The sequence below is a fragment of the Megalopta genalis genome, chromosome 5 (assembly GCF_051020955.1).
Source record: "Megalopta genalis isolate 19385.01 chromosome 5, iyMegGena1_principal, whole genome shotgun sequence".
Lineage (NCBI taxonomy): Eukaryota > Metazoa > Arthropoda > Insecta > Hymenoptera > Halictidae > Megalopta > Megalopta genalis.
Genome location: NC_135017.1, coordinates 17,592,961 through 17,617,427, shown reverse-complemented (window position 1 = coordinate 17,617,427; position 24,467 = coordinate 17,592,961). Strand labels below are relative to the sequence as shown.

At 49.8% G+C, this 24,467-nt stretch overlaps 3 protein-coding genes across 9 annotated transcripts in view; 2 read left to right on the top strand and 1 right to left on the bottom strand.

Moving 5' to 3' along the window:
- Positions 1-879: 879 nt before the first annotated feature.
- Positions 880-3,707, bottom strand: snsl (snustorr snarlik). Its single transcript, XM_033482582.2, has 6 exons — positions 3,353-3,707; positions 2,626-2,770; positions 2,188-2,268; positions 1,812-1,939; positions 1,574-1,729; positions 880-1,491 (listed from the first exon to the last, which is right to left on the bottom strand). Exons 2-6 carry the CDS (start codon positions 2,678-2,680, stop codon positions 1,267-1,269), a joined length of 645 nt encoding a protein of 214 aa, XP_033338473.2. The 5' UTR covers positions 2,681-2,770; positions 3,353-3,707; the 3' UTR covers positions 880-1,266.
- Positions 3,708-6,861: 3,154 nt separating this feature from the next.
- On the top strand, positions 6,862-15,161 carry Syt20 (synaptotagmin 20). 3 transcript variants are annotated; one of them, XM_033482776.2, is made up of 10 exons: positions 6,862-7,081; positions 7,963-8,107; positions 10,477-10,596; positions 11,182-11,273; positions 11,352-11,483; positions 12,260-12,457; positions 13,658-13,810; positions 13,893-14,013; positions 14,085-14,257; positions 14,363-15,161. In XM_033482776.2, exons 2-10 carry the CDS (start codon positions 7,966-7,968, stop codon positions 14,567-14,569), a joined length of 1,338 nt encoding a protein of 445 aa, XP_033338667.2. In that variant the 5' UTR covers positions 6,862-7,081; positions 7,963-7,965; the 3' UTR covers positions 14,570-15,161. The 3 variants fall into 3 exon arrangements, with proteins under 3 accessions (XP_033338667.2, XP_033338668.2, XP_033338669.2); XM_033482777.2 differs by lacking the exon at positions 6,862-7,081 and adding an exon at positions 7,088-7,426; XM_033482778.2 differs by lacking the exon at positions 6,862-7,081 and adding an exon at positions 7,088-7,444.
- A 490-nt stretch (positions 15,162-15,651) lies between these two features.
- Wdr62 (WD repeat domain 62) overlaps positions 15,652-24,467 on the top strand; it is a 95,650-nt gene continuing 86,834 nt past the window's right edge. For 3 of the 5 annotated variants that reach the window (XM_033483018.2, XM_033483017.2, XM_033483015.2), the window contains exon 1: positions 15,653-15,850. The gene's annotated coding sequence lies outside the window, so the exon portion shown is untranslated. Of the gene's footprint in view, positions 15,851-24,467 lie in introns of all 5 variants that reach the window. The other 2 variants (XM_033483019.2, XM_033483020.2) reach the window with 1 other exon arrangement.

The window sequence follows — 24,467 nt, the reverse complement described above, 5'->3', positions numbered from 1 at the left end:
AAGGGCACAGATTTATTCAGGAGAGTCTGCTGCATCTATTTCATGTGAGAAGAGCTGATATCATTAATCCAAAACATGATTAATTAACGTAATAGTGAGATAAACTTGAAAAAAACAGTTAATTATGTTTTACAATTTTATCATTTGTTTTTTAATATTAAATCGATGCAGCAGAGTCTACTGCACAGATCTGTGTACTTGGTTTACGTTATTAGGCCCTAATACTGCTATAATTAATATTTTTATGCAACTCTGCATTTTGTAAAGGAAAGCGAAGGTGGCGCCTCTTGTGGAGAAAAGACGAAGCTCCTTTCGGGGTTCGTACAGCGCCAATTAGTCCGGTGGCAAAACGCTCAAACTGTTAGCCAAAACAGAACTTCCAAATATCGCCGCAAGTGGCGCCACTGTTTGGCTAACAGTTTGAGCGTTTTGCCACCGGACTAATTGGCGCTGTACGAACCCCGGAAGGAGCTTCGTTTTTTCTCCACAAGAGGCGCCACAATCGCTCTCTGCTGCCCAATGCAAAATCGTTAAAAAGCAGTAATTATGAAAAAATTAAGGTATAAACGAAATAATCTAAGTGGACAGAATCGTTCAGTAGAGTGTACAGCATCGATAGTATATTACAAAACAAATAACAACCTTATAAAACATAATTAATTGCATATTAAAGTATAATCGACCATCATTGCGTTAATTGCATTTGTTGATGCTGTCATCTATTTCGTCACACGATTATTTCGAAAAATTGTAAAATTCGCTTGTCTTTTTTACAATATCCGCGTTGCAATTTCATCCTCTTCAAATGTATTACGATAATCCTTTGACAAGTGAATGGGAAACACTCGCACGCGTCGAGGATAAGAAGAGAACCACGTGTTTCATTAAATACAATCTTCTTTAATTTAATATAGCACAGCATCTCGTGTCCTCTCAGGATCATCTAAACATCGCCTACTCCGTCGTTTAGAAAACGAATCCATGGACGTCGATATATTATTAAGTTTATCAGGTATAAAAATATTTCAGCTTTGTTAACTTTCGTCTATCCGTCGAAGAGATGAAAGACCATCGCGCAGTTGACACGCTTTCTCCGACGTTGCCAGCTGCGCACGCGATCCTTTGGCAAGGAGGTAACGTTAATCGACTTTGTTCTTTGCCCTTCTCCCTCCGTAACATCTATACTTTTGTACAACAACCTATATGCTTGCGCAACAAAATATCTACAACGTTGCAAATACCCCGATGGCATGTACAATGCAACAACTAATTTTTCTGGTCGCTTTGCTCCTTGTACAATTTCTTTAAGTCCGCGATCGAGCCCGTCCCGCCATTGTAGCTAGACGAAGGTCGGCCTATCCTCTGCACGGTTTTCTTTTTCGCAGGACTCGGAGGACTCTTCTCGTTGGAAATGTCTTCGACCGAGGCCTCGTCCTCGGAGGACTTCCCCATCCCTTTGCTCCACTTGGTCAACCATTCGCTGGCCTCGCTCTAAACGAAAGCACGATCTCAGAGAACCGAAATTCGGCAGCGCGACACGATGCTCCGCTCGGCGAAGGACGATCGAACCTACCTTCTTCCCTTGAGACTCGGTGGCCGCTGTTTCCAGCTTCTCCTCGGACTTCTTCAACTTCTCCAGCTCCCTCTGCAACTTCCGTTCCATCTGATATTTCGCGACCGCCTGCGCCAGCGGCCCAAGCTCTCCTCTCATGGCAGCGTCGAACATGGCCTGATTACATGAAAATCAATTCTCAACCGACCAACGTTAGAAATCGTTATTCTTTCCTTTTCTTTTTTCTCTGATTACTCACATCTCGACGCCTCTTCGAATCGGCTTTCCCGATCGGCTCGGTCTCGGTCTGCGGGCCCAGCTCGAGCAGCACTTGAAAGTCCGCGTGCTCGCCGAGCCGGAAGCCCACGCCGATTCGGGAATCGGTGCCTGCGAGAAACGAAAGAGACTTTTGTCGTCGGCGAACGAAACGATCGGCGTCGTCGCGTCCATCGAGCAGAGCTTGGAACGACCGGCGCAAGTTATAACGGTGTTAAACGCCGAGCAGTGAAAGTGGTTCGCGTGTCGGCTCGGCACGAGACGCTCGCGATTCGTCGAGCCGGCGTAGCCGGACTACGGCGAGTAAAACGATGTTCCTGAAAACCGTGACACGTGGACGTGACGCAACCGCGCGTTACCTTTCTTAATCGGCGGAATATTCGAGTAGATCAGCGACAGTATGGTGGGCAGCTCCTCGGGGACGATCAGGCACGTGGTATCTGAAACCGAGACGGACGTTTCTTTGAGCAATCGCGACGCGGTTCCGCTCGTGGGACAGAGGAGGAGACAGGACGAAGTCGATCGGTCGGACTCCACTTTCGATTTCTTTGCTTTCCGATTCAATCGTCTCTCTCTCCCTCTCTTTTCCTCGCTCGATCGGTCGCGGTTCAACGAGCTCCGTCACGATACCTTCGCGACTCCGGCCAAGACGTTGCTTTCAGCCGCGTCGTTTGCATAAGAAGATGCATGCGGCACGCATCGCCGATTTTTTGTATTTAGACTACGGTCGAGGAGAGCCGCGTCGCGCAGGGATTTCGCGACAAGTAGGCGAAGGACGCGCGAAGATATTTACTTACGATCGTACAGCAGCAGCAGCAGAACGCACAGCGTTCCTAGGACGTTCCTAGACATTCTTCTTCGGCTGAGACGTGTTCTCGTGCACGCGCGATTTTCGATCAGGTCCGCAGACGTTCTGTCATCCCGCGAAAACCGGGCAGTTTTCTAGGATTGAAATCGTCGATCGTCAGTTTCACTTTCGCCGGTCGCGCGCCGTTCGCCGATCACTTCCAACAGCGATATCCGTCTACGAGATTCCTAACGGACGTCGATACGAGTAGAAATCGCGAGCAGTCGATGGACTTTCTGCCGCGGTCGTCGCGTTCGCGTTTGGAGATCGGCGTTTCTCCTCGCCGGTTCACCGATGGCGCATTACCAGGTGTACGAATAAAGCGATTTCTTTAATTCGTCTCGATAAGACCCGCCGTTCGACGATACTCGGTCGATCGGCGATCGTTTCGTTCGACGTACCGTTTCACTTTCGACGCGCGTCCACGGGAAATTATTTGTACACCTGCTCGAAACCATCGGGAGCTGGCCGTGTCGCCGACGCCTTTCCTCGCTTTCCAATGGACAAAACGAACAGGCGTCGACGCGCGTTTTCGGATCGATCCGCGATCGGTTCCTCGGCCGAGGAACCGCGGTCGCTTCACCGGCGAACCGTTCGCGGAGGCCGCACCGAGGCACGAGGGCAACGCGGTTCGAAGCAGGTGGCTCGCGGTAGCCGTTATGTGTCGCTATACTTACATGAAAGTGAAATCTAAAGCTCGAGCTGGCAGGTAACCGGCCCACTGCGGCGAACTCCGGCGAACTGAGGCGAACCGAGGCTAGAATGCAACCGCGTGCCGCCGCGCCGGTGCGAGAAAGACCTCCGGAAAGAAGTTCTCGAGTGAAAGGAGACGTGGTTCGGCGATCGAGGTCACCGAGTCCGAACGACCGCCGAGCCGATCCATCGGGGATGAACTCTCTCTCCTTTTCCTCTTCGGCTTCTCCTACCCGCTCGCACCCGCTCGCACGCGCTCGCACAATTTGACCATGCCGCGTTCCTCCACCGATTCGTCAAAATGTAATTTAATTTATACGCGCGGGTGAAAACCCTATTTTTAGAATACGCCGGTCTATGGTGAACAGTTTGCGCAAGCACGTTTCGAATTTTGCGACGCTGGCCGCGTAATGTTCCGCGAAACAGCTCGACAACCCCTTGATATACCGTTTGTTTCGCAGTTGCTGCGATTAGAAATTTTTCGATTGCTATAATTTCTTGGAAGGGGAAGAGAATCGATGCTTATCGTGTCCTTAAATTCACTCGAACGCTTAAATATCGATGATGCGATTATTCGAAGCTTGCCGCTCGTTTTTATAATGCTTGACAATCTATATAAATAAGCTATAATATATATAATAATTATATAATAATTATATATAATAATTATATAATAATTATATAATAATTATATATAATAATTATATTATTATTATATAATAATTATATATAATAAGCTATAAAAATTCGCAAATTGTCCATTCTCGTTTACAAGCTGGAGAAAAATTAGGGAGAATTTATAGCGTATCGTCGACCGGCGAGAATCCCGTCGGCTCCCGAAGAAAATTCAACCGGAGCGGCGCGCGCCGCTCCGTTGAATTTTGATTCCGCGCGCACTGTAATTGGATAAAGCCGGAGCCGTGTCCGACAATGAGTCACGCGAACGCCTTTCATAGCGGCCGTTCAAAGATTCACCCGGAAAAGGCCGGAAATTATATGTCCGCTCGATCGAGCAACAAAAGTGAAACCACGTCGGCGATCGGCGTGATTTTCAATGGCAGCCAGGAATCTTTAATTTCCTTCCTCGTCTCCGCCGTTTAACCATTGTTTGCTCGGGCTCGATGGGGAAGCTACGTTCGTTTACTCGTTACTTGATTTATTCGATAGAAACCACGCCGTTCGGTTTACAACTCTTTCGTTTTATTACGGTACTGTTCTTAACCCTTTGCACTCGAGGCACCGCTCAAAGTTGTTACATCGCGTTTCAAGATAATTTTTATATTAACAAAGTTTAGATTTAACAAATTGTTAAGCGTGTAACTGTTGCGCGAGTATCAAGAGTCAATTGCATATGCATAAAATGCAATTTAACATATAAAATAAAGGTACTATAAGCGAGAAAAATGATTTTATATTTACAGTTGAAATAGCATCGAGTGCAAAGGGTTGATACTCGATGCTAAATTGCATCGACTCAAACTAAGCTATTTTTCTATAAAACTATATTTATTTATTCGTTCGATTCTTCTCTCTTTCCTTACCTTTGCTTTTCGTTTCAGTTTCGAATCTGCGAGTCCCCTATATCCTCGTCTTTTCCATGGAGGCCACGCATGCGGGCGCAGAAATTCGCGCCGTTTCCCGGACCGCGAGGCGAACATTATCGGAAGAACCTCGGCTAAACGATCGCATAATTTACAAACCAGAATTTGCCGGCGCTTGGATCGGTCTCCGGCGAAGATCGAGCGTTTTCGAAAGCGTGAACCCGAGGCTCGTCGATGCACGCCGATTCGTAGAAACTGGAAATACCACGTTCGCCGGAGGAACGGCGAGAAGAGAGAAGAAATGCTACGCGATAACGACCGCGTTGGTACCAGTGGTTAGCGTGCGTGAGAAAAGGTAGCATCCTGTCCGGCGCTTACATAAGTTCTTAGCTCGGCTTAGCGAAAATCGCGAACGGAAGAGTCAACGTTCCGTATGCAGGGACACAGAATGTTTCCTTGGCGTTTAACCCGTTGCCGGCTTGCAAGCTCCTCGAGCCAGCGATCCGGATGCCTGAACGGCCGATCGAAAGACGATACGGTTAAATCCTCCCTAATTGACGTTCTCCCTGATTGTGCACAAAAATGGACAATTTGGAAAGAAGAATATCTATAAAAACGAGCCGCAAGGCTCGAATAAAGGTCGCAAGGCTCCTCCACCATTTTTCTGTACATTCTGAACCAAAATTAGGGAGAATTTTCTGCAGCCCTGTCGGAGAAGGAAAATGATTTCTATTTGGTTTCTTCTTCTTGCGAACGATGCTGACAATCGTTACACCGCGTCAAGACCGTGCATTATAATCCAACTAATTCCAGGGCATTCTGTGCAGCGAGGCTAATTTATCCGATTCAAAGACCGCGATTAATTTTTCAATGGCTCGTGACTGTACTCTGTTACCCGTGTACAAGACCTGGCTTCGAGTCGAGGCAAGATTCGAGCTCCGACCGGGCAAACGAATCGCGCTGGCTCTCCTTTTCCGGATACAAAGGATCGCACGAATCGTTCTCCCGGTCGTCGTTGCAGAGAACCGTCTTGTCGACACGATTCCGCTCGATTCGCGAACCGACCCGGTAGCCGGCGAGGCTACGCCGCGCCTTTTTAGCACCCGCGATACAAATCTGCACCGTCGTTTATCGTCTCTAGATCGTTATCGCCGGGGTACGCGCGTGCACCGAGCGATCGCGCGCGCCGCGACGAGAGAACCGTGTGTGTCGAGCACTTGTTCGCCGATGGGCTAACAAGTTCTGTTGACAGAGCGAGGACACGGTCCTGATATCGCGGTCGCGTTATCGCCGCCTACTTCCTCGTCGACCCTAGTTTCGCGCGAGACGAAAGTCGACGGAACGTGCCTCGAGTAGCAAAGCGGACCGATTAGGAGCTTCGGAGCTCCGGGGACGTGTCTTAGCGAGGGTGTCGAGACCGGAGAAGCTCGAATCTTGCAAGAAGAAGACTCGCAGGTCAACGAATGGCGAAATCAAACGCCACGACCGTGGTGTCGATTCCGCGTGGAACACAGTAAATTCTCCCGAATTTTCCTTCAGCTTGTAAACAAAAGCGGACAATTTGAGAAGAGGGAGATACGATTACAATATAATTTCTCCCTAATTCGCGCTCAGATTCCGCACAAAAATGGGCAATTTGGGAAGAGGAGATACGATTAATCGAGCCTCGCTCTTTAAGGCAAGCTGAAGGCAAATTCTGGAGAATTTACTGCAATTGCTGGGACCGGCAATGATTAGGAGAAACGTGTAACCGTTCTAGAGGTTCCGTTTTATCGGAAACGGGCGGTACACGTTGCTCGTCGCCTGACGCGCGACGCGAGACGCTCGATGCTCGAACGCGCGGCGGGAACGATCGACGGTTTTCGAGTCGCGATCGAGTCGCGTACCGCCAGCTACCGGCCAAATAGGCAGAGTCGCCGTCTGGCAAAGGCTGGAGAGGGGCAGTTTAGATAGCGCGTTGCTCGTTTCTCGTTCTATGCAGGTCCGCGGCGTTTGTCGTTCACCGGGAGTTGACGATCGCGCACGAAGACGCAACGCGCCGCGTTCGACCGCGAAGGACGCGCGCCGTTCGATCGAAATCTCGTCCTTCCGTTTGATTTTTCCGCGAAGTCGGCCGACTTTCCAGGACCCGCGAATGTCACCTGACTGGTCATGGGACACTGTTTTGGCCGAGTGAGTAGATATACCGCGGCGAAAGATCCAGGCGAGGATCGCCGGTGAAAATCGAAGGATCGCCGTCGGGAATCGAGCTTCGATGATCGTCGGAGCTCGACGGTCGCGCGAGTGAAACGTGTCGACGCGACGGTGATCGTGGGAACGATCGAAGCCACACCGCCGGGTGACACCGTCGATCGGGCCCGTCCAAGCGATTCGATCCGAGATCCGTTCGATCGATCCGATCCGATCCGATTCGAACGGCCATATGCTGTATCGCGATCGTACTTGCCGCGTCCGGCGTAACAGGTGTTCTCCGATCCGGACGCGGTCGAGAGACGACGCGGCGCGGAAGCATTCAGGGTAAAAAAGGCGCAAAAGGTTCCGTTTCTCTCTCTCTCTCTCTCTCGGTTCTCCGTCGGCGGCCGCGCGTACCGTTTCTGCCGTTTTTCACGGAGCGCGCAGAAACGGGACGCGCGCCGCGAAAAGCACAAGTGTTTTCCGGCCTCCTCGGCGAAGTATCAACGTGGCTTGTTTCCCGTGCCCGTATTATCGCTGCGCCGTCATCGTGACAGATGTACGACGCGAAACACGAGTCATTTTCACGGCCGCTGCGAGCGACGCGAACGTATTTCGAAGCTGTTTGAAAATTGCCGCGACGGCGACGGTCGAGAAGAGAGATCGATCGGCGTCGCGCTCGCCGCGAGCGATTCTTCTTTTCTTTGTTAATTGTTAGAACTTTGTATATATCGACGGGACGTATTCTTTGTTGCGACGAGAGCGAGAGAGAGAGAGTGATAGCAACAATATGATAATAACAATTTTCGCGACACCCGGCCGTTCGCGAGTATGTGCGCGAGTGCGACGATAGTAACCTTGAACGTAACTTGGGCTTCCAGTGAATGGTGTACGATGACTTTCTGGGCCCGTGGGGCCGTATCATCATCGTCGTGGTGGTCGCGCTGGCAGTGGCCGCAGGACTGCTGGTGATCACGTGCTTCATGGCCCCGGGATGCCTTGGCTACGAGTGCATCGAGAGACGAAGTAAGCTGCAACCCTAACGCTGATCGAGCGGCGACGGCGTTTCAAGAGTTCTGGTTTCGCGCGGACGCAGAGATGGCGAGCGTCCGCGAAGAGGACGATCGAACGCGGCGTTGTCCTCTAATGGAGAATGCCCGGCGATAAATGGGACGTCGGAGGTGTTTCGCGCGCCGGCCAATTAATTAATCCGCCGGTGCCGTAATCAAATTCCCACGGCGTGTATAGTAAACGCGCGCGATCACACGGCTCGTGCGGTTTATTTCGACGAGCATGTAATTTCTGTTCGGAGGATCGCGGTCGTCTCTGGATGCGCGCGGAAATCCGCCGACGCGAGGCGAGGCGAGGCGAGGCGACGCGTTCGAATGGCCGCGCGGAGCTTGAGCAAGCTAGACTTCAGTCCTTTGTGCGGATTAATGCGCGGAGGCGTCCGTCATTCAAGCATTTAGCACGCCGCGGCGGTATTTTATTTATTTATTTAATTATTTAATTATATACACGGGTGAAACTCCAGTTTTACGGTAAAGAAAGAAAACGAACAGCTAATATCAATATTAACTTATCGCGTTGTTTTATACGTATATAACAGTTTATGTAAACTCGTCTTAAATGTTTTGACACAAGAAATCGAAGCGTCGAGCAAGAAAAATCGCGCTAAATCTCGACGATTAGATTTCAAAGGACTGCGCCGACGTGGCAAATCGAGAAGCGGCATCGAAGCCGGCGAGCCAAGCGACGCTCGGATTATTGGTCAATTATGTATTCGATTATTTTATACATTTATTTTACTCGATTACTTCATCTTGTGCCGACGCGCTCGCGAGATTCGCTTCCGCGCGCAGGCCGAAGGAGTTTCCAGTTTTTCCCGGTGTTCGATCGTTTCGTGCGTCGGAGCCGTCCTTTGACGAGCTCGCCCGACGATATATCGGCGAGCTCGGCGGATCCGGGCGATTACTCGCGGCGGAACGGCGAAACGGCGGAACCCAGATCCCTGAAACGAGCTTACGTAAAATACAAAATGACAAGAGCCGGTTGGGATTAGCTCGGGGAGAATCGCGATGCACGCGGGTCGTTGAAAGGCCTCCTCCGCTGGCATAAAACGCTCGTGATCCCAATAGCGGCGAATCCTCTGCGTTCGCTCCCGGCTTTCCGTCGTTTCCGCTTTCCTCCTTCCGGCGATCGAGCGGCCGGTCATCTCTCGGTTTTCCCCTCGGCAGGATAAATATTCTCGCGGCCACGGCGTCCACGCATCACGCCATTGTTCGCGGCTTCATATTTATACGACACACGCGCGCGCGCGCCGCGCGTTTTCTTCGTTTCCTCCGCGATGTTACGCAATTAGGTATGTCATCCCGCAAACAAGCTACACACGGCACCGCGATAGCACCGCCGAGCCGCGGAAGGAAACGCCCATCCTGACCGCACAAAGGATCTCTGCGAATCCGACCAGCGAGAACGCTTCTAATCGCCCATCGTCCCTCGACGCGAACTTTCAACGCTGAATTGCCAAAGCTGAGCAGCGATTGTTCGATACGGTCGCGACCGCTGTCCTTTTAAACATTATTCTATACTCGTCGAGATTCGGTGCGACCGATTCTTTTTACAGGGCACTTCAAATTGTTGACGAGAATAGCAGAGAGAATATTATTTATAGAATAGCGTAGAATATTATTTATATATAAATTGAATTGAATCGAGTTGAGTTGAGTTGAGTTGAGATGAGTTGAATTGAATTCAATTGAATTGAATTGATTTGAGTTGAGATGAGATGAGTTGAATTGACTTGACTTGAGTTGAGTTGAGATGAATTGAATTGAATTGAATTGACTTGACTTGACTTGACTTGACTTGACTTGATTTGAGTTGAATTGACTTGACTTGACTTGAGTTGAGTTGAGGTGAGATGAATTGAATTGAATTGACTTGACTTGAGTTGAATTGAACTGAATTGAACTGAACTGAATTAAATTGAATCGAATCAAATTGAATTATTATCGCTTTGTACAAAAGATTCACCGTCCAGCGAACCACTTAGCCGTCGAAGATGAAGTTGAAAAGCTCCGTGGTCGAAGAAGCATCGAATAATGCATTCTATTCCCGAAGAATGAACGAGCCTCGAGCGGAGCCTCGACGCGGTGGTCGCGCGGTTGCAGCGGATTATCCGTCGTTAAAAGCTCTCGATCGCAGATGTTCAATAATTGCGTCGCCTTAGAAAATTAGGACCGGCTCCTAACGTACGCGTCGTGCGAACCAATTAGCGATCCAGAGACGGATCTTCTAGAGCGGGGCCGGCCGGCCGTCGCGCGTAGCGCCTCGCCTCGTCGTCTCGGTTGTTTACAAATTACGCAATCAGAACCATGAATAATTCCTTGCAGAGAGAGACGCAAAAACCGTGCCGATGCGTGTCAAGAGCAGACAGAACGAAAACGTGAAGCTGAACGATGTCAGCTACAGGTCATGGAGATTGGGTAGCCTCTACGAAGACAGCGGCAACGGTACCGTGTCCCCTGTACCCGGCTACTGCTTCGCCGTGCCGCGACACCCGTCCTTTGAATTTGCAACAGTGCATTAGAATTCACAACTGCGATTGCAACTCGCGACCGTAGGGTCGCCGCGTTAGTTCGCCGCGCGGACACGTTTACGCCGTTCGCGACGCGTTCGACGCCGAACCTACTGCGGTATTGTCTCCCTAATCGACGCTTAAATTGTACACAAAAACGGACAATTACGATCATTCGAGCTTGCGCCTCGTTTTTGTAGTTGTTGAGAATCGGTAATTGTAAAAACGAGGCGCAGGACTCGAAATTAATCGTATCTCCTCTTCCCAAATCGTCCACTTTCGTTTACAAGTCTTAAGGATAAATTAGGCAGAATTTACTGTACTCGAATGAAGAAATTGTATCGTCTGCTACGAACGGAGACCGTAGGTTCGGCGTCGATGCACGCGGCGCAGGAAAAAAGGAACGATTCCGGCGAATTCTTCGGATCTTTCGAGTACTAAACCGGCGGCTAGAACTGTCGCGACGATCCGGACGACCGATTTGTCCGAGCTAATCCGTTGGTCATTGAAATCCGAGCAGGCACGACCACCGAGAATGTTACGGGGGCCGATGGAACGTCCTGGAACCCGAACAACGGCCAGTTCGAGGGCACCAACGCCTCGTCCACCCTGGTAATTGTCCGACAGCGAGTCTTCTCGCTGACTCGACGTGACTCTGTATTAATCCGTTGCGACGGCGATCGATTGCAGAACCTGGTGCAGAAGGAGAAGCAAAAGCCGGAGAAGAAACAAAGGGAATTCCCGACGGAATTGACAATGAGCCTGCAGTACCTGCCGCCGTTGGAGGAGGCTGTTACCGGAAAGCTCGTCGTCGGTATCGAGGTATTAAAAGGTCCCCCTTCATCTGCCTCCTCTTCCGTCGCCGCGGCCGCTCCGCGACTCGAATGGAAACCGAGTCGTAAATCTCCGGCGATCCGAGCTCCCTTGCGATCTCTCGCGCAACGATCTCTATCCTACGCGGAATATTATGTACATATATACACGTATGCCGTATCTACATATAGGCGGTGTACACGCGTATCGTTTCGACGCAGGTGGAATGTCGTTCGACCGTTTCGACATTTTCTTCCTGCCCGTTCCCTCGTCGCCCGTAATTTTCTCCGTTGCCGCGAGCGATCCTTATCGACGCGCGAAGGGATTCCGTTGTTCCGACGACAGCCGGTAATCGCGAAAGCAGGAACGCACGCGTTCGTTCGACTTCCGACTGGTTTTCGGGCAATCGCGACGCGACTCTAAACGGCGCATAATTAGCGCAGCTGCGTCGCGCATAGAAACGACTGTGAAAAAGAGCCTCGTCGAGGCCACGAATTATTTATTTAGTTATCGAATAGATACGGGAAGCCGCCAATTAGTAGACCCGCGGAATCGTTGCGCAGAATGGAAAATGTCTCGGTTAAAATTGCACAAGAAAATGTCTTTGCTCTTTTAACTAACTAATTTGTTAGATGATTTGTCGTACTAATTTAAGGAACATTGGGCGAATTTAAGGGCGTCGTTTCATTATTTTCAACGCATCGCTACTATTGAAAGAGCAGAGACATTTTCAATCGACTTGTATCCCTCGATCAGCAATTATGCTAATTCGAATATTGATACAGGCGTTGTCCGGGCTGCCTCCGAAGCAGTACAACTGCACGCTGGAGCCGTTCGTGGCGTTGACCATCGTGAAGCAGTCCTGGAGCCATCGGAAGCGCCAGAAGCTGCACAGTTTCCGGACGCGGGGCGTCCGGCACACGGCCAGCCCGATTTTTAAGGAAACGTTCGTGGTCGCGAACGTGAAACAGCACGAGCTCAAGGTGTTATACGATTCGTTTTTATCTCGCCGTTGTCCCGTTTCAGCGGCGCGTTTAATTCAAGGTTGCGGAACACGTCACGTCGCCTCTGTGCCACAAACTCGAAACGCATCTACGGACAATGGCTCTGCGCGCGCGGCTCGGGTTTGCGCCAACGGGCCTTGTTCGTACAGTTGTTCTCTTTTTTTCTTTTTTTTCCAACGACGAACGAATCGTCGAACACCTGAATTCGAAGGAAAACGTCGGATACCGCTTATCGGGAAAGCGATTCCCCCGACGAGCTCGCGACGATAACCGCGCGGAGCCCGATGCAAATGCGTTTTGCGCAACCAAGCACGGCTCTTTCGTCACGCGATTACGAAAAACAGAGTGACGTGTCTCTTTTCCTTTTCTTCCGTTCTTCGCTTTTCCCTTTCCCCGATCGGCCGGCTCGATCCCGAACAGGGAAATCGATGCACCGCGACTCGATTAAGTCTATCTATCGGGTCGAGTCGTAAATAACATCCGTTTTTTATCGGATATTTATTCTGTATTTTCTTTTTTATTTATTTTGTTCCGTTTATTGTTTTATTTACCTTTAACTCTTATCTGTTCGGTAAAAGCGAAAACTCGTTTGTCCCGGTGACTCACACTGGGTAAATACGAACAATAGATTCTACGTAGCTGCGTCGGATGTTATTTATGACACGACTAAATATTTAACGTTATAATATTCAACGTTCGTTCACTGTTTAGGCTGAATTAACGCGTCAAGCGCGGAGCCGATTTTGCTGGGCTTTCCGTTGAGGCGGCATTAATTTTTAACTTTGATGCCGGCCCAATGCGTCGACGCCATCCAAAGGATAGATTCGTTGTCAGTCCCTGGGAACTGACGCCGCCCAAACGAAAAGTATACTGTCGATCCAAGAGGACTGACACCGCCCAAACGGAAAGCTAGCTATCAGTCCCAAGAGACTGACGCCGCGCTTAACGTGTTAATAGATGGAAATCAACTACGATATATTCTGGTTGTTTGGGACACGTCGGGACTGGAACCCTTCGGCCTCTGTGCAGAGGACCGGAACCATTCGATTAAAATCTTTCGGTTTTGTCCCAAGTAAACGGTGGCTCGAACGAGTGGAATCTATCGTATCTTGCTTCGCAGCCACGCGGAAACGGAATATAATAAGAGTCCGTCGTCTGGACTGGATCTTCTTTTCGCAGGATTGGATCCTCGATTTCGCGGCCTTCGATCACGACAGGTACGCCAACGATACGGAACTGTGCTCCCTGAAGGTGTCCATCAAAGAAGTGAGGCACATTCTGCAGAGTCCGGAGATCCACATGTTCAATTTCAGGATGAAACCGTCCAGCTTGGTAGGTTGCTTGGTACCGGAGAACCCTCTGATTCCCGTTCGCCTACCGATTTCAATGATCTGTTTCCGTTTTCTTTTTTCAGGAATTCGGGAACATTTTGCTAGGTATAATTTACTTACCAACCGCGCAGAGACTGACTATAAATGTAATGAAACTACGGGACGTCAAGTTCGCGCCGTCGGTGACCAGTTTAACTCAATTTAGTAAGACGCCGTTGTGTACGACCCTATCGGCTAATTAGACGTCTGTTTTCATTTCATCGGACCGTTTTCAGATCCTTACGTCAAAGTGTTGATGCTGAACGGAAGGACGGGCCAGAAGCTGAAACGGAGGAAGACGAAGTTTGCTTGCGCGACCTCGCAGCCGGAGTTCAACGAGACCTTGACGTTCGACGTGACGTACAATCAGCTGGACATCGTGCAATTTCTGGTGATACTGTGCAGCAAGGTAACGATCGAGAAGGAGAGCTGCAACGATTAATTATTATCGATACAAATAATACAGTAATTAAAGTATGAAAAGCATGCTGATTTATTTGCGTACGCGTTGCAGTCCGTGACCGTCGAGGTTCCTGCGTGCATCCCGGACAACCCGAGCGACAGCGAAGACTCCGTTTCGTCGGCGTACAGGCCCAAGGACGTCCCTATCGGCAAGGTGGCTCTTGGGAAAGGGGTCAGAGGCCCGACCGAGAGGCTGCATTGGTTCTCCGTGCTCCAAAATCCCCGGAAGCTCGTGACCGTGTGGCACACGTTGAAGTAACAACGATCGTTCGTCGACCGATCGTGCCTCGTCGCGATCGAGCCCTCGCGAACACCGCTCATTTGTAAACGTAACTGCAAACGTAACCGATTAACGCGTACCCTCGGAGGTTCTTACAGAGTATACGAAACGTACAAAATCGCGTCAAGCAACACTGGCGGAACGCCAGTGTCGGTATCCATTGTTAACCGAACGCTATTGTTACCGGGCCATTCAGCGGCTACCCGACAAATTTGGTTTCCCGCGGCCCTAGGACCCAACGAATCGTACCTGCGCGACGCCCCCGGACAGGTACAACCGACCTCGATTATGCGGCTTTGTCGTCTCGCAGAAGACGCGCGTTGTGACCGGAAATAATCGCCGCACAATGCAAGAATAATACCGTCGTGGACGCGGGTCCGAGCAACAGCGTCTCTTAGTGCTCCATTCGGAACACCCGCAGCATATATTTATCTTATAATTTAATCGTATCGATACGCGCGATCGCAACCAAAGATTGTAGATCTTATAATTATATTTATGTATGTTCGTTGACGCGTACGCTATTGTTCGAAGTGTAACTACAGCATTGGAAATATACGTGTGTTCATAATTGCGTTCTCAAATTTGCGAGAAACCTCCTGCCCGGACAATTTGCACCTATAAATTGTTTAATCGATTAAAACAGGATTCGAATGTTCGTAATGCTCGTACTTGCAAGTTAAACTTGACGTAACCTTACAAGTTTGTATTTTCCTGTAAAAACAACGATTTGACGAGACATTGCACAATTCTTCTTAGAAAATACAGCTGAACGAACGAATACGCGCCGTAAACTATCTCAAAAGTATTATTACCATCTTAATAATTATAAGAGAAAAGGGTATACATTTCGTTGCACGTTATTAACGCGATGATTTCTGAAAATACCAGCTCTGCATCGACCGGTGGAACGAAAGACAGCTACTCGATCGTATTTGCGACGTTTAAAAATTGGCGGGCCCGCGCGTAGCGCTGTGTAGGTTCTGGCGAATTCCGCAGAGGGCAGCAGCGTCGCGGCGGTCTCGTAGCAACGTCTGTGTAGCGGCGGAGAAGGAGAGGCGAGGCGAGAGGTGCCCGGCCAGCTCGCGAGCTTCAGTCTGTTTTGTGACTCGTGAGTGTGTTGTGTTCGTCCTCGTCGTGTTCAGTTTATTCGGTTATCCTTTTTCGTTCCGCCGCGCGAGTTTCTAGAGTTTGCCGAGGCCGAAAGGAAGTGCGCCGAGAGTGCTGCGAATCATCGTCGCGAGTCCACGTCGGAAAACGGTGAGTAACCGATTTCCTTCGATCGTCCGAAATGTCCTGGAACGGTTCGCGGAGAATGGTGCGTCGCGAGCTGGAAAATGTAACCTCCAAAGGCGCTCGAGGTCCTTCCACGTACAACGAACCTTCCATCTCTCTCTCCGTCGCTCTCTTTCTCCGTCCCTATCTCTTTCTCTCTCTCTCTCTCTCTCTCTCGCATACACACGCGTTCTCGCTCCTTCCTTCTGATTTTATCGCGTCCCGATGTTATCGATATTTTGGCCGATTGTTCGACGAACATTGAGCCCAGCCGGTGTCGTCGTATACGTGTACCGTCGTCGTGTGTTCAAACAAGGACGAGGCTCCGCCGAAACCGTTTCTCGGCGGCAGTGTCAACCGTTTTTGAATATCGGCCAATAGCAGCGCTCGGTTCCTCGATTCGAGACTGTACACGGACTAGTCGCCGAGTCCGAGCTGGAATCAATTAAATTGCACGCAGATTCGATGCCGAATCCGATGGAACAGAGCAAACGATTTTACGCGAATTCGTACCCTTTCCAATTTTCAGGGGAAAGGCGGCGATACTTTCCAGTGTAATTCAACCCTGACCGAGTGCATTCGAACCGTACGCGAACGAATGATCCGGGGGCTCTGTCCATATTCTGTTACTGCGTGGTTCAAATACATATTACGTTCGCGTACAAGTATTGGTCGAACGACTTAATTCAACCGTTCACACGTAGTTGGATTAATTGGCTTCCGAAATGTCCGACGCGACGCGACGCGACGCCGCGGGTTTTTAACCCTTCCTCTTTGGAATAATTTCGATAACACGCTTAGAAGCGTATCTTGGCAAATGTCCACAGAATTTTGTTACAATCTGCCACACGTGCGGGAACGAAGTAGCATTTCTTGACAGTTCCGCGAGAGTTTATCTTCCGTACAATGTCGGCGGAAAAGGTACTTGTTCGAGCACCGTATCGATTTTCAGTGGAATATGATATTGAACTTGACTTTGTAAGTGCATATTGAACTCGATCCCCTCTCGGTACATACTCCGCGGCTAGGGATTTAACGGAAGTTGAACCGGCGGGAAGCCGTCGGCAACTCGTGCACCTATTTCTATATCCTATCAAATCGTTCTCGCGGGCGACTTCGGTCTTTTTTTGGGGGGGATTTTCGGTTACGAAACGCGATTCCCTTTCGAGCACGACGCGTTTCTTGGTTCACGTGCGTGCCCCGCTGTCAAGTTCTAGCCGTCGGCCGGCGACCGGCCGACCACAAAAGAAAGAACGCGGCAACTACCTGCCAGACGATCCCCAAAGGAATCGAGTTTTCAACCTGCCCTTTCTCTTTCGCCACCCCCTCGTCCCACTCCCGAAGGGCCAAAGTGAATTTCGAAGCCCGCCTTCGCCCTTAGCGCACCTCGAATTCCACCGGACAGATCTCGTCTTACCCTTGCGAGACGAGTCTTTCAGTCGCCACTTTCGCCGTTTCCAATGAACGATTAATCGACGACCTTTGAATCGGGCAAATTAGGTTCGGTGCAGAGAACAACCTTGAACCAGTTAGATTATTAACGCGCCGCTTCGAATGTGGAACAACAATTGTCGGGCATCGTTTCCAAGAAAATTGGTCATTCGTTTTGTTGACAATCGGTAACTAGAAAAACAAGCTGCGTAGCTTGAATAATCGTGTCTCCTCCTTCGATATTACTGTATTTACTGTATTCCGGGTGCGACGACCCAAATTTTAGATTTAACAAAAAATGTCGGAGATGGCGGTAATATGAGCCGTTTATTTTGAAAGTGGCATAAATCACTTTGTTTTTAAGTCGATGTATTTAAGGGGTTGCGTTTTAACACGTTTAAAAATATGGATGCTAACTTTCGAGAAGATCTACTTGTATTTGTTATCTCAGGATACTGATATAAATAATTTATAAATAATTATATATTTATTATATTAATTATTATATTAATTTATAAATACTTATAATATCAGTATAAATAATTTCGCATAAACATTAAAAAATCACCACTTTTCATTACGGTAAAGCGACTTATGCCGCTTTCAAAATAAACGGCGGTGTAATATAAGTTCCTAAAATCAAGACAAGTCATCCAAGAATTTTCGTACTTAATTCTTAGTTAAATAAGCACAAGGCTATAGTTGGTTCGCTGCCTTTTAACAGCCAAGAAATATAGTACAAATGTTACTTCAGTATTTAAAATGGCACCAAAGTGGTACCACCGGCGTACAACAGATAATTTTTGCATGACACCAGCGTGGTGCCACCGGACGGCATAGCGTAAATTTATAATAATATATTTTCGATACTTAAAGAAAAATCCTCGTCCACGAACGATCAAGAGAGTGAAACGAAAACGAATCGTACGCGCGTTTCTAAGATTTGCGCCGTAAATGCTGTCTAATTATAACAATTTAAACGTCGAGGCTTTCGCGTAATTCATAGCTTAGCGTGAAATAGGAAACGAAGATTCAGCTAGAATTTCCGTGGTCGATAGAAATCCTCGTGTGCTTCTCCAGCGATCAGCAGGTGTTTCCGACTCGTTTCGTCGAGATGTATTTGCATTCGGCACGAGTCCGTTCGGAATACGTCTCGCGAATATGGTCACCCGGCGTATCGGCGTGCCAGCAGCAGCACCGCAGAAAAACGTTCAGCCGAAGTTTTTGCGCGCGTTCGCCGTCTCGTAGCAGCTCCCGTGTGCAGCGTATCATGCGGCCATAATGATAATTCCGTCTCCTTTCAATGCGACCACGCTCGAATCCCGCCGATCGTTTAACGATCCTGTTTTTCTAGTTTAGACCGCAGTTTTCAATCTTCGGGCCTCTATATCCGTGCGCCTATTCCGCGACTAAACGCGTCCGGCCGTGTTAAGTCAATTCGCGCCGCTGCGCGTTTGTTCCTCATTTTTCTTTCTTTTTTTGCGAACGCGAAACCGTGCAGTTTCGAAGGGTAAACCGCGGATCCGTACGGGCACACACACACACACCGATCACGATTTTATTCGCGTTCTCGCGCGGACGAACTTTCGCAGCTTCTCCGGCCATCGACTATTTTTAGATCCGCTTCCGAGGCCGTTCGGAAAGACGAGCCCTTGGCGGACAGGTAGCAAACCTAGGCCGTGGAAAAGGTTAGCAAGCTCCTTTTGAATTTTGCCTGTCGCCGAACCAGTTCCGGAGAACGTCGAAGCGCCGCGAAAGACTGTCATCAGCCGGCATCGTCGTCGGCGTCCGATTACGGCGGACTCGTCTATGGGGGGAAAAATACCCTCGGGATAAACGACTTCGAACCTTGCGAACGGGTCCGGGGATCGTTCAGGGTTCGCAGAAATTCCTGAAACGCGAGATTCGCAGCGCGTGTCGCTCGAAGGACGCCTTGTCTCTTGCCCGAATGCAGGCTGCTTTAACGAGTGTAATTCGCAGACCGCGGCGTCGAACGTTATCGGTCGACCGATTCGATTCGATTCTCGCGCTCGATTCACGATAACGCGGCGTTCCGGCGAAACGAGCGACCGATGCTCGGAAAAGAATCCAGAACGCTTTATCTCCTTCGATCTTTGCCCCTCCGAATCTCGATAAGCGCCGAAAAGGATCAGGTTGTGTCGCCCGCTCTCTTGGAGCTGTCGTCGTCGAAACGAGACCGCCGCGTATATTTTATCATCCCGTTGCCTATATTCGCGGATTCCCAAGCGGACGAATATACTCGCGAGAATGGGATTCTCCGATTAATCGGAATTCCGTCCCGCGACGCGCGTGTATATGTTACATGCATGTACGATACAATTGATCGCCGATGACTCACCTGTTCGAGATCGCGATGAACAACGTGTTCCAATTATAAATCCCGAGATAGCGCGACTATACCAGGTCGCGAGAAAAAAAAACGAAAGAAAGAATACGAACGACGCAGCAGCAGCGACGCTGGTTGTTTATCGTTTTTGTTGTGTAAATAATAGAAGCGTTGTCTCATCTCGCGCGCTCGGTTTCCCACATCGAGCGAGCGCGTGCGTCGGCTTTTCAGGCGTTGCTCGTCGTCGGCCTTTTTTCCTTTTCGGCCGACGAGCTAAACTATCCGGCAGCGACCGTGCCTCATTGTCATGCAAATGATTTTTGCGCAATCACGAAAGAGCCTGGCGACGGGGACGCGGACGGCACCGACGGCACGGACGCGGAGAAGCTGTCCGTGCCCCGGCCTGTGCGTTGCACGTGCATGGGAAAAGCTTCCGGAATGTCCACGGACGCCTTTAACCCTTTCTCCGCGTATTCGGATCCGCGGGATCTGGGTTAGCAAGACCGCGCTAAATTTCTCGTTATCCTGCTCCGAGACCGGAGCTCGACTCGCGGCTTTGTACGGCAAACATTTAGAACATTAGAGCGCAAAGTGAAATTTTAATTCGATCAGAAATGTGCTTGCATCTGATGGAACACATTGTTTAAATTCATCGTTATAATAATGAAAACGTATGGCAAACTTTGGTCAATTTACATACAGTAATGTCTCTCTAATTGACGCTCGAATTGTCCACGAAAATGGACAATTTGGGAAGACGAAGATACGATTGTTCGATCCTTGCGGTTCATTTTTATAGTTATAAATTATAAAAGCGAGCCGCGAGGCTCGAATAATCGTATCTCCTCTTCCCAAATTGTCCAATTTAGTGGACAATCTGAGCGTCAGTAAGGGAGACATTACTGTATCGCGTTTCGCATCTCTTTCCAAGATGCCACGGTCAACGTAGATAGTGTTCCAGAGAGCGCAATTCGCCGACGCATTCTGTGAACACTTAAATCTTCGTTAATCACCGTGCAACGATTCACGGAAATCGTCTATTCGATATCTTGCTAATCATTTCCTCGTGATTCATCACCGATGCTCTCTTTATTCGATTTCTCTCCGATATCCGTGTCCGTCTCTTGATTCGTCTCCAAGCGAGAGATACAGCGGCGGGGTCGCAAATGACCCTAGTACAGAGATCAAGGATCTCAAGTGCACTTTATACGGGTGGAATGGAGTCTCGTGACACAGCGAGTCGAGATACATGACACATCGATACAGTCTTGAGATACAGCGTTAGGGTAGCAAATGACCCTAGCACAAAGATCAAGGATCTCAAGTGCATTTTATGCGGGTGGAATCGAGTCTGGCGGCACGCGCAACGCTTCCGACAGCTTTTCAAACGCATAAACGATATCGGCGATTTGAGAACGATCTCGGAACGCGACGAAACAGTTGTTAGCGGTGCCTCGAGTCGCCTCTCGGGCGCAAAGGGTTAAGCCTAGGCGTTGAATCTCGGCTTGAAATCGTTCGCGACCGAATCTACAATAATCGGAGACAATGTCGCGCGTGAAACTCTGTCGCAAACGTGGAATTCAATTCTCGTTCGTAGGAAGAGTCTCTAATTGAACGCCTCGAAACGCTCGCGTTTGCGCGAGAAACGCAAAACCGGCGCGTCGTTTCAGAGACGCGTGCGCCTCGCTTGACGAATCTCGGGACAGAGAAGCATCCGGAAGCTGATTCAACGAATTCATCGATATTTCCCCTACGGATTCATCGTAGATTCCAACGCGTTTCGGCTGAACCTCGCAACGAATCGCGAATCGCGAGTTGCTCGGCGTCGAGCACGAACGCCGCGTCGTTTCCTTTCCGATCGTCGGACGTCATCGAATTCCACGGGATTTTTGCTGCGGGTCCGAGGACGCTTTTATGGGCCCGCGGCGATCGTTCTGACGCAGATAGGCTCGTCCGTGGGCACATGGCCGCGTCGAATCGACGCGAGAGAACAGCGTTCGCAACAATAGCAGGAACCTGTACCGTTGCTCGCGCGCCGGGTCCGCGGAACGCCGTGAAATTCGTAGGCAAATAAACGTCGGACAAACTGGCAATTACTTCTGTTTCCCTGCGAGATGGCACCGCCCGTTGAAACGCTCTTAATTATAGACGATACCGCGGCGAGATTTCGACACGTTCCGCGCCGCTAACGATGCAACGTCCGCGGGGCCCCGGTGATCTCGTCTCTCCGTTGTCTCTGTAGCCGGAACGAGAGATGCTGCGGACAGTTTCTCGGACGTTAATGGTATCGTTATCGATCTTCTCGTTTCACCTTCGCTCGCCTCGGCTTCGCTAATGGAATAAAATTTCAATAAATCACCGCGCTCTCGCTCAACGGGGAAACCGATCGCCTCGATCGTTTCGTTCAGAAATTTCGGAAAGATCGAGCTCTTCGTTGTTCCACATTTTGTCCTTTTTTTTTTTTTAGATATCCGTTGTCCACCTTTTTCTCATATTTCCGATCAATTCGCCGGGCTCGACGATCGCGAAAATGGCACGCGGGCTGATCGCGAACGCGTGTCGCGTTCCGTGCTCGATGCCGCGATTGTTCTGGCGAAACGGCACAAGGCAGCGAGGTTTGCAAACGTCGCGATAGTCGTTTAAATAAAAATAGTGGTCTGTAAATAGGCGGTCTCCTAAATACCATCGAACAATGATTGGCGCGATCGACGTTCGCGGATCAAGACCGTCACCGTTACTATTTCGGTGTGACGAGCCGCTGGCATGAGAAAATAATGTTTATTTAGGTTAGCCGAGAGGGGTAAGCGCAAAAACCAAAGCCCGGCCCCGTGTCCCGCGCGGCTCGATAGCGGCTTAATCGTCGCTGCGGCCGCCGCATTCACTGCATCCGGTGCATACGCTGCATCGGTGTAATTAATTTCTCCGGCTCATCGACGCGCGGGGTCGCGAGCGGGATAGACACGCGTGTCCACGGAACGAGAGTAAAAGAGAGAGAGAGAGAGGGAGAGAGTGATCGAAAATTCCGCTGCTCGGCCGGCAACCTTTCAATCGCAATCAGAAATCCTTTCGCAGCCGCCGCGCTAAAATGCCCGATGCAGCGGCTCGAATGCACCGGCGCGAATGCAGAGCGAATCGGCCGTTTGCGCGCGGTCTGTTGACACAACCGTGACCTTCCGACGCCGCGGCCACTTTTTATTTCGCCGTTTTAATCAACTTTTTTGCCGGCCTTCTTTTTCTCTCTCGCCGTATCCAGTTTTCTTCGCCGGTGGCGCATTTCGTGTAATTTCTAGACCGAGGCGCAGATTGCACCTCCGTGATATTCGAGCAAAAGAGCCTTTCCGCTTCTGCGATTCTATATAACACCGAAATTATTTCCCAGAGAAAACGTGGCGTTTCGAAATTCGAATGCTCGGCGATTAGAATGTTCAAGCAACATTTGTTTATTCGTTCTCTCGCGCGAGTAACCCGTTGATGTACGAGGAATTCGTCGATTCGACTATGGCGAATGCAGCTCGCTTCGTATAAAACGGCAGTCGATATCTCCTGGCTTCAATAGGAAACAATTCGATTCCAGTTAGAGCACGAAATCTATCGAGCATTAAAAGCGACGAATGCGCGTCGCTCCGAGACCGAATTTATTTAGACTTTCTACGATCGTTTAAATAAAAGTAGCGATTTGCAAATAGGCGGTCTCCTAAATATATACAAGGAGTATGAAAAAATACTCCTATATACCAAATACATATTACAAGGAGTATTTGGATCCAAAAATTGATTCGATCGTTTCCTATGAAAGGGTGGTCTTCGTAGTTTCAGCAATTATAAAATATAGAATGCGAAACCGGTCATTGTTTCAAACACGTCTCGATTAAAGTGGCACAACCATTTACCGAACAACCATTTCCAAAGTGCCTCGATAGCGGAGGATTAAGCGCGGCTCGAGTGGGATCAAAGACTGCGAGAAATTGGAAATTTAGCTTGGTCGTAGCGAAATGATCCAGCGGCGGCAGCAGCCGGATCCGCGTTTAGATCGATTAGATCGGAAGGAACGGGCAAAGCGTACTCGGTTGAACGCGGCCCGTGGTTAAACTTTCGAAACAACCGTGTCCCGCTCCCGCTCCCGCCGAGTTCCCTTGTTCGAGTTGTCTTGTTCGATGACAGTTCCCGTTGCACGGCTTGTCGAAGAGGCTGGCACTGGCACGCGTGTTAAACCACCTCGCTCTTCCCCTCGCGATAGCTCACACCATTTTCCCGGAGTTTACGCTCGGATCGATCGGATCCAGGCACCAGACTTCGGCTTCGGCGTGATTCTCGCGTCTGCTTCCCAGGCCATTAGGATAAATCCCAAACTCTCGCGTTGCTCTCCTTCGGTTCGCGTCGCCGAGTTCTCCGTCGCGCGGAACGGTCGCGCTAATGACGAATAAAATTCATTAAAATATGCAGATGAGCGGACGACAACTGTTTCGCGATCGTCCGGACGGTCGGGGTCCGATAAAATTCCAAGCAGCCGGTCGGGTTCTCGTGAAATTTTCGAGTACATAGTCGGGCTGCTCGGATTTCTCCGTGGCTGGCGATCCTTTGCGAAACTTTTTCTCGAAATCGTGCGACAACTTTCGGAGATTCTCTCCGCGTCGCGTCTTCGCGCCTCTTCGAATCGCTTCCGCGCGCTCCTTTGTTTCTTTCGTCGGGTTTCCATTGTTCCCACGGCCCTGCCGTGGCTACGAAACGACGATCGATCGGAAGGAGGATCGCGCGAGTCGCGAGAGATCGTTTCGGGGTCTAATATTTGATCGATAGGCCGAGCGGAGAGCCGGAGGTCTCCGA

Coding starts and splice junctions, on each gene's coding strand:
- snsl (XM_033482582.2), bottom strand. CDS start 2,680: ATGTCTAGGAACGTCCTAGGAACGCTGTGCGTTCTGCTGCTGCTGCTG. Junction 2,269..2,625: donor GCTGCTGCTGCTGTACGATC/GTAAGTAAATAT, acceptor TCTCGGTTTCAG/ATACCACGTGCCTGATCGTC. Junction 1,940..2,187: donor TATTCCGCCGATTAAGAAAG/GTAACGCGCGGT, acceptor CGTTTCTCGCAG/GCACCGATTCCCGAATCGGC.
- Syt20 (XM_033482776.2), top strand. CDS start 7,966: ATGGTGTACGATGACTTTCTGGGCCCGTGGGGCCGTATCATCATCGTC. Junction 11,274..11,351: donor CCAACGCCTCGTCCACCCTG/GTAATTGTCCGA, acceptor GATCGATTGCAG/AACCTGGTGCAGAAGGAGAA. Junction 11,484..12,259: donor AGCTCGTCGTCGGTATCGAG/GTATTAAAAGGT, acceptor ATATTGATACAG/GCGTTGTCCGGGCTGCCTCC.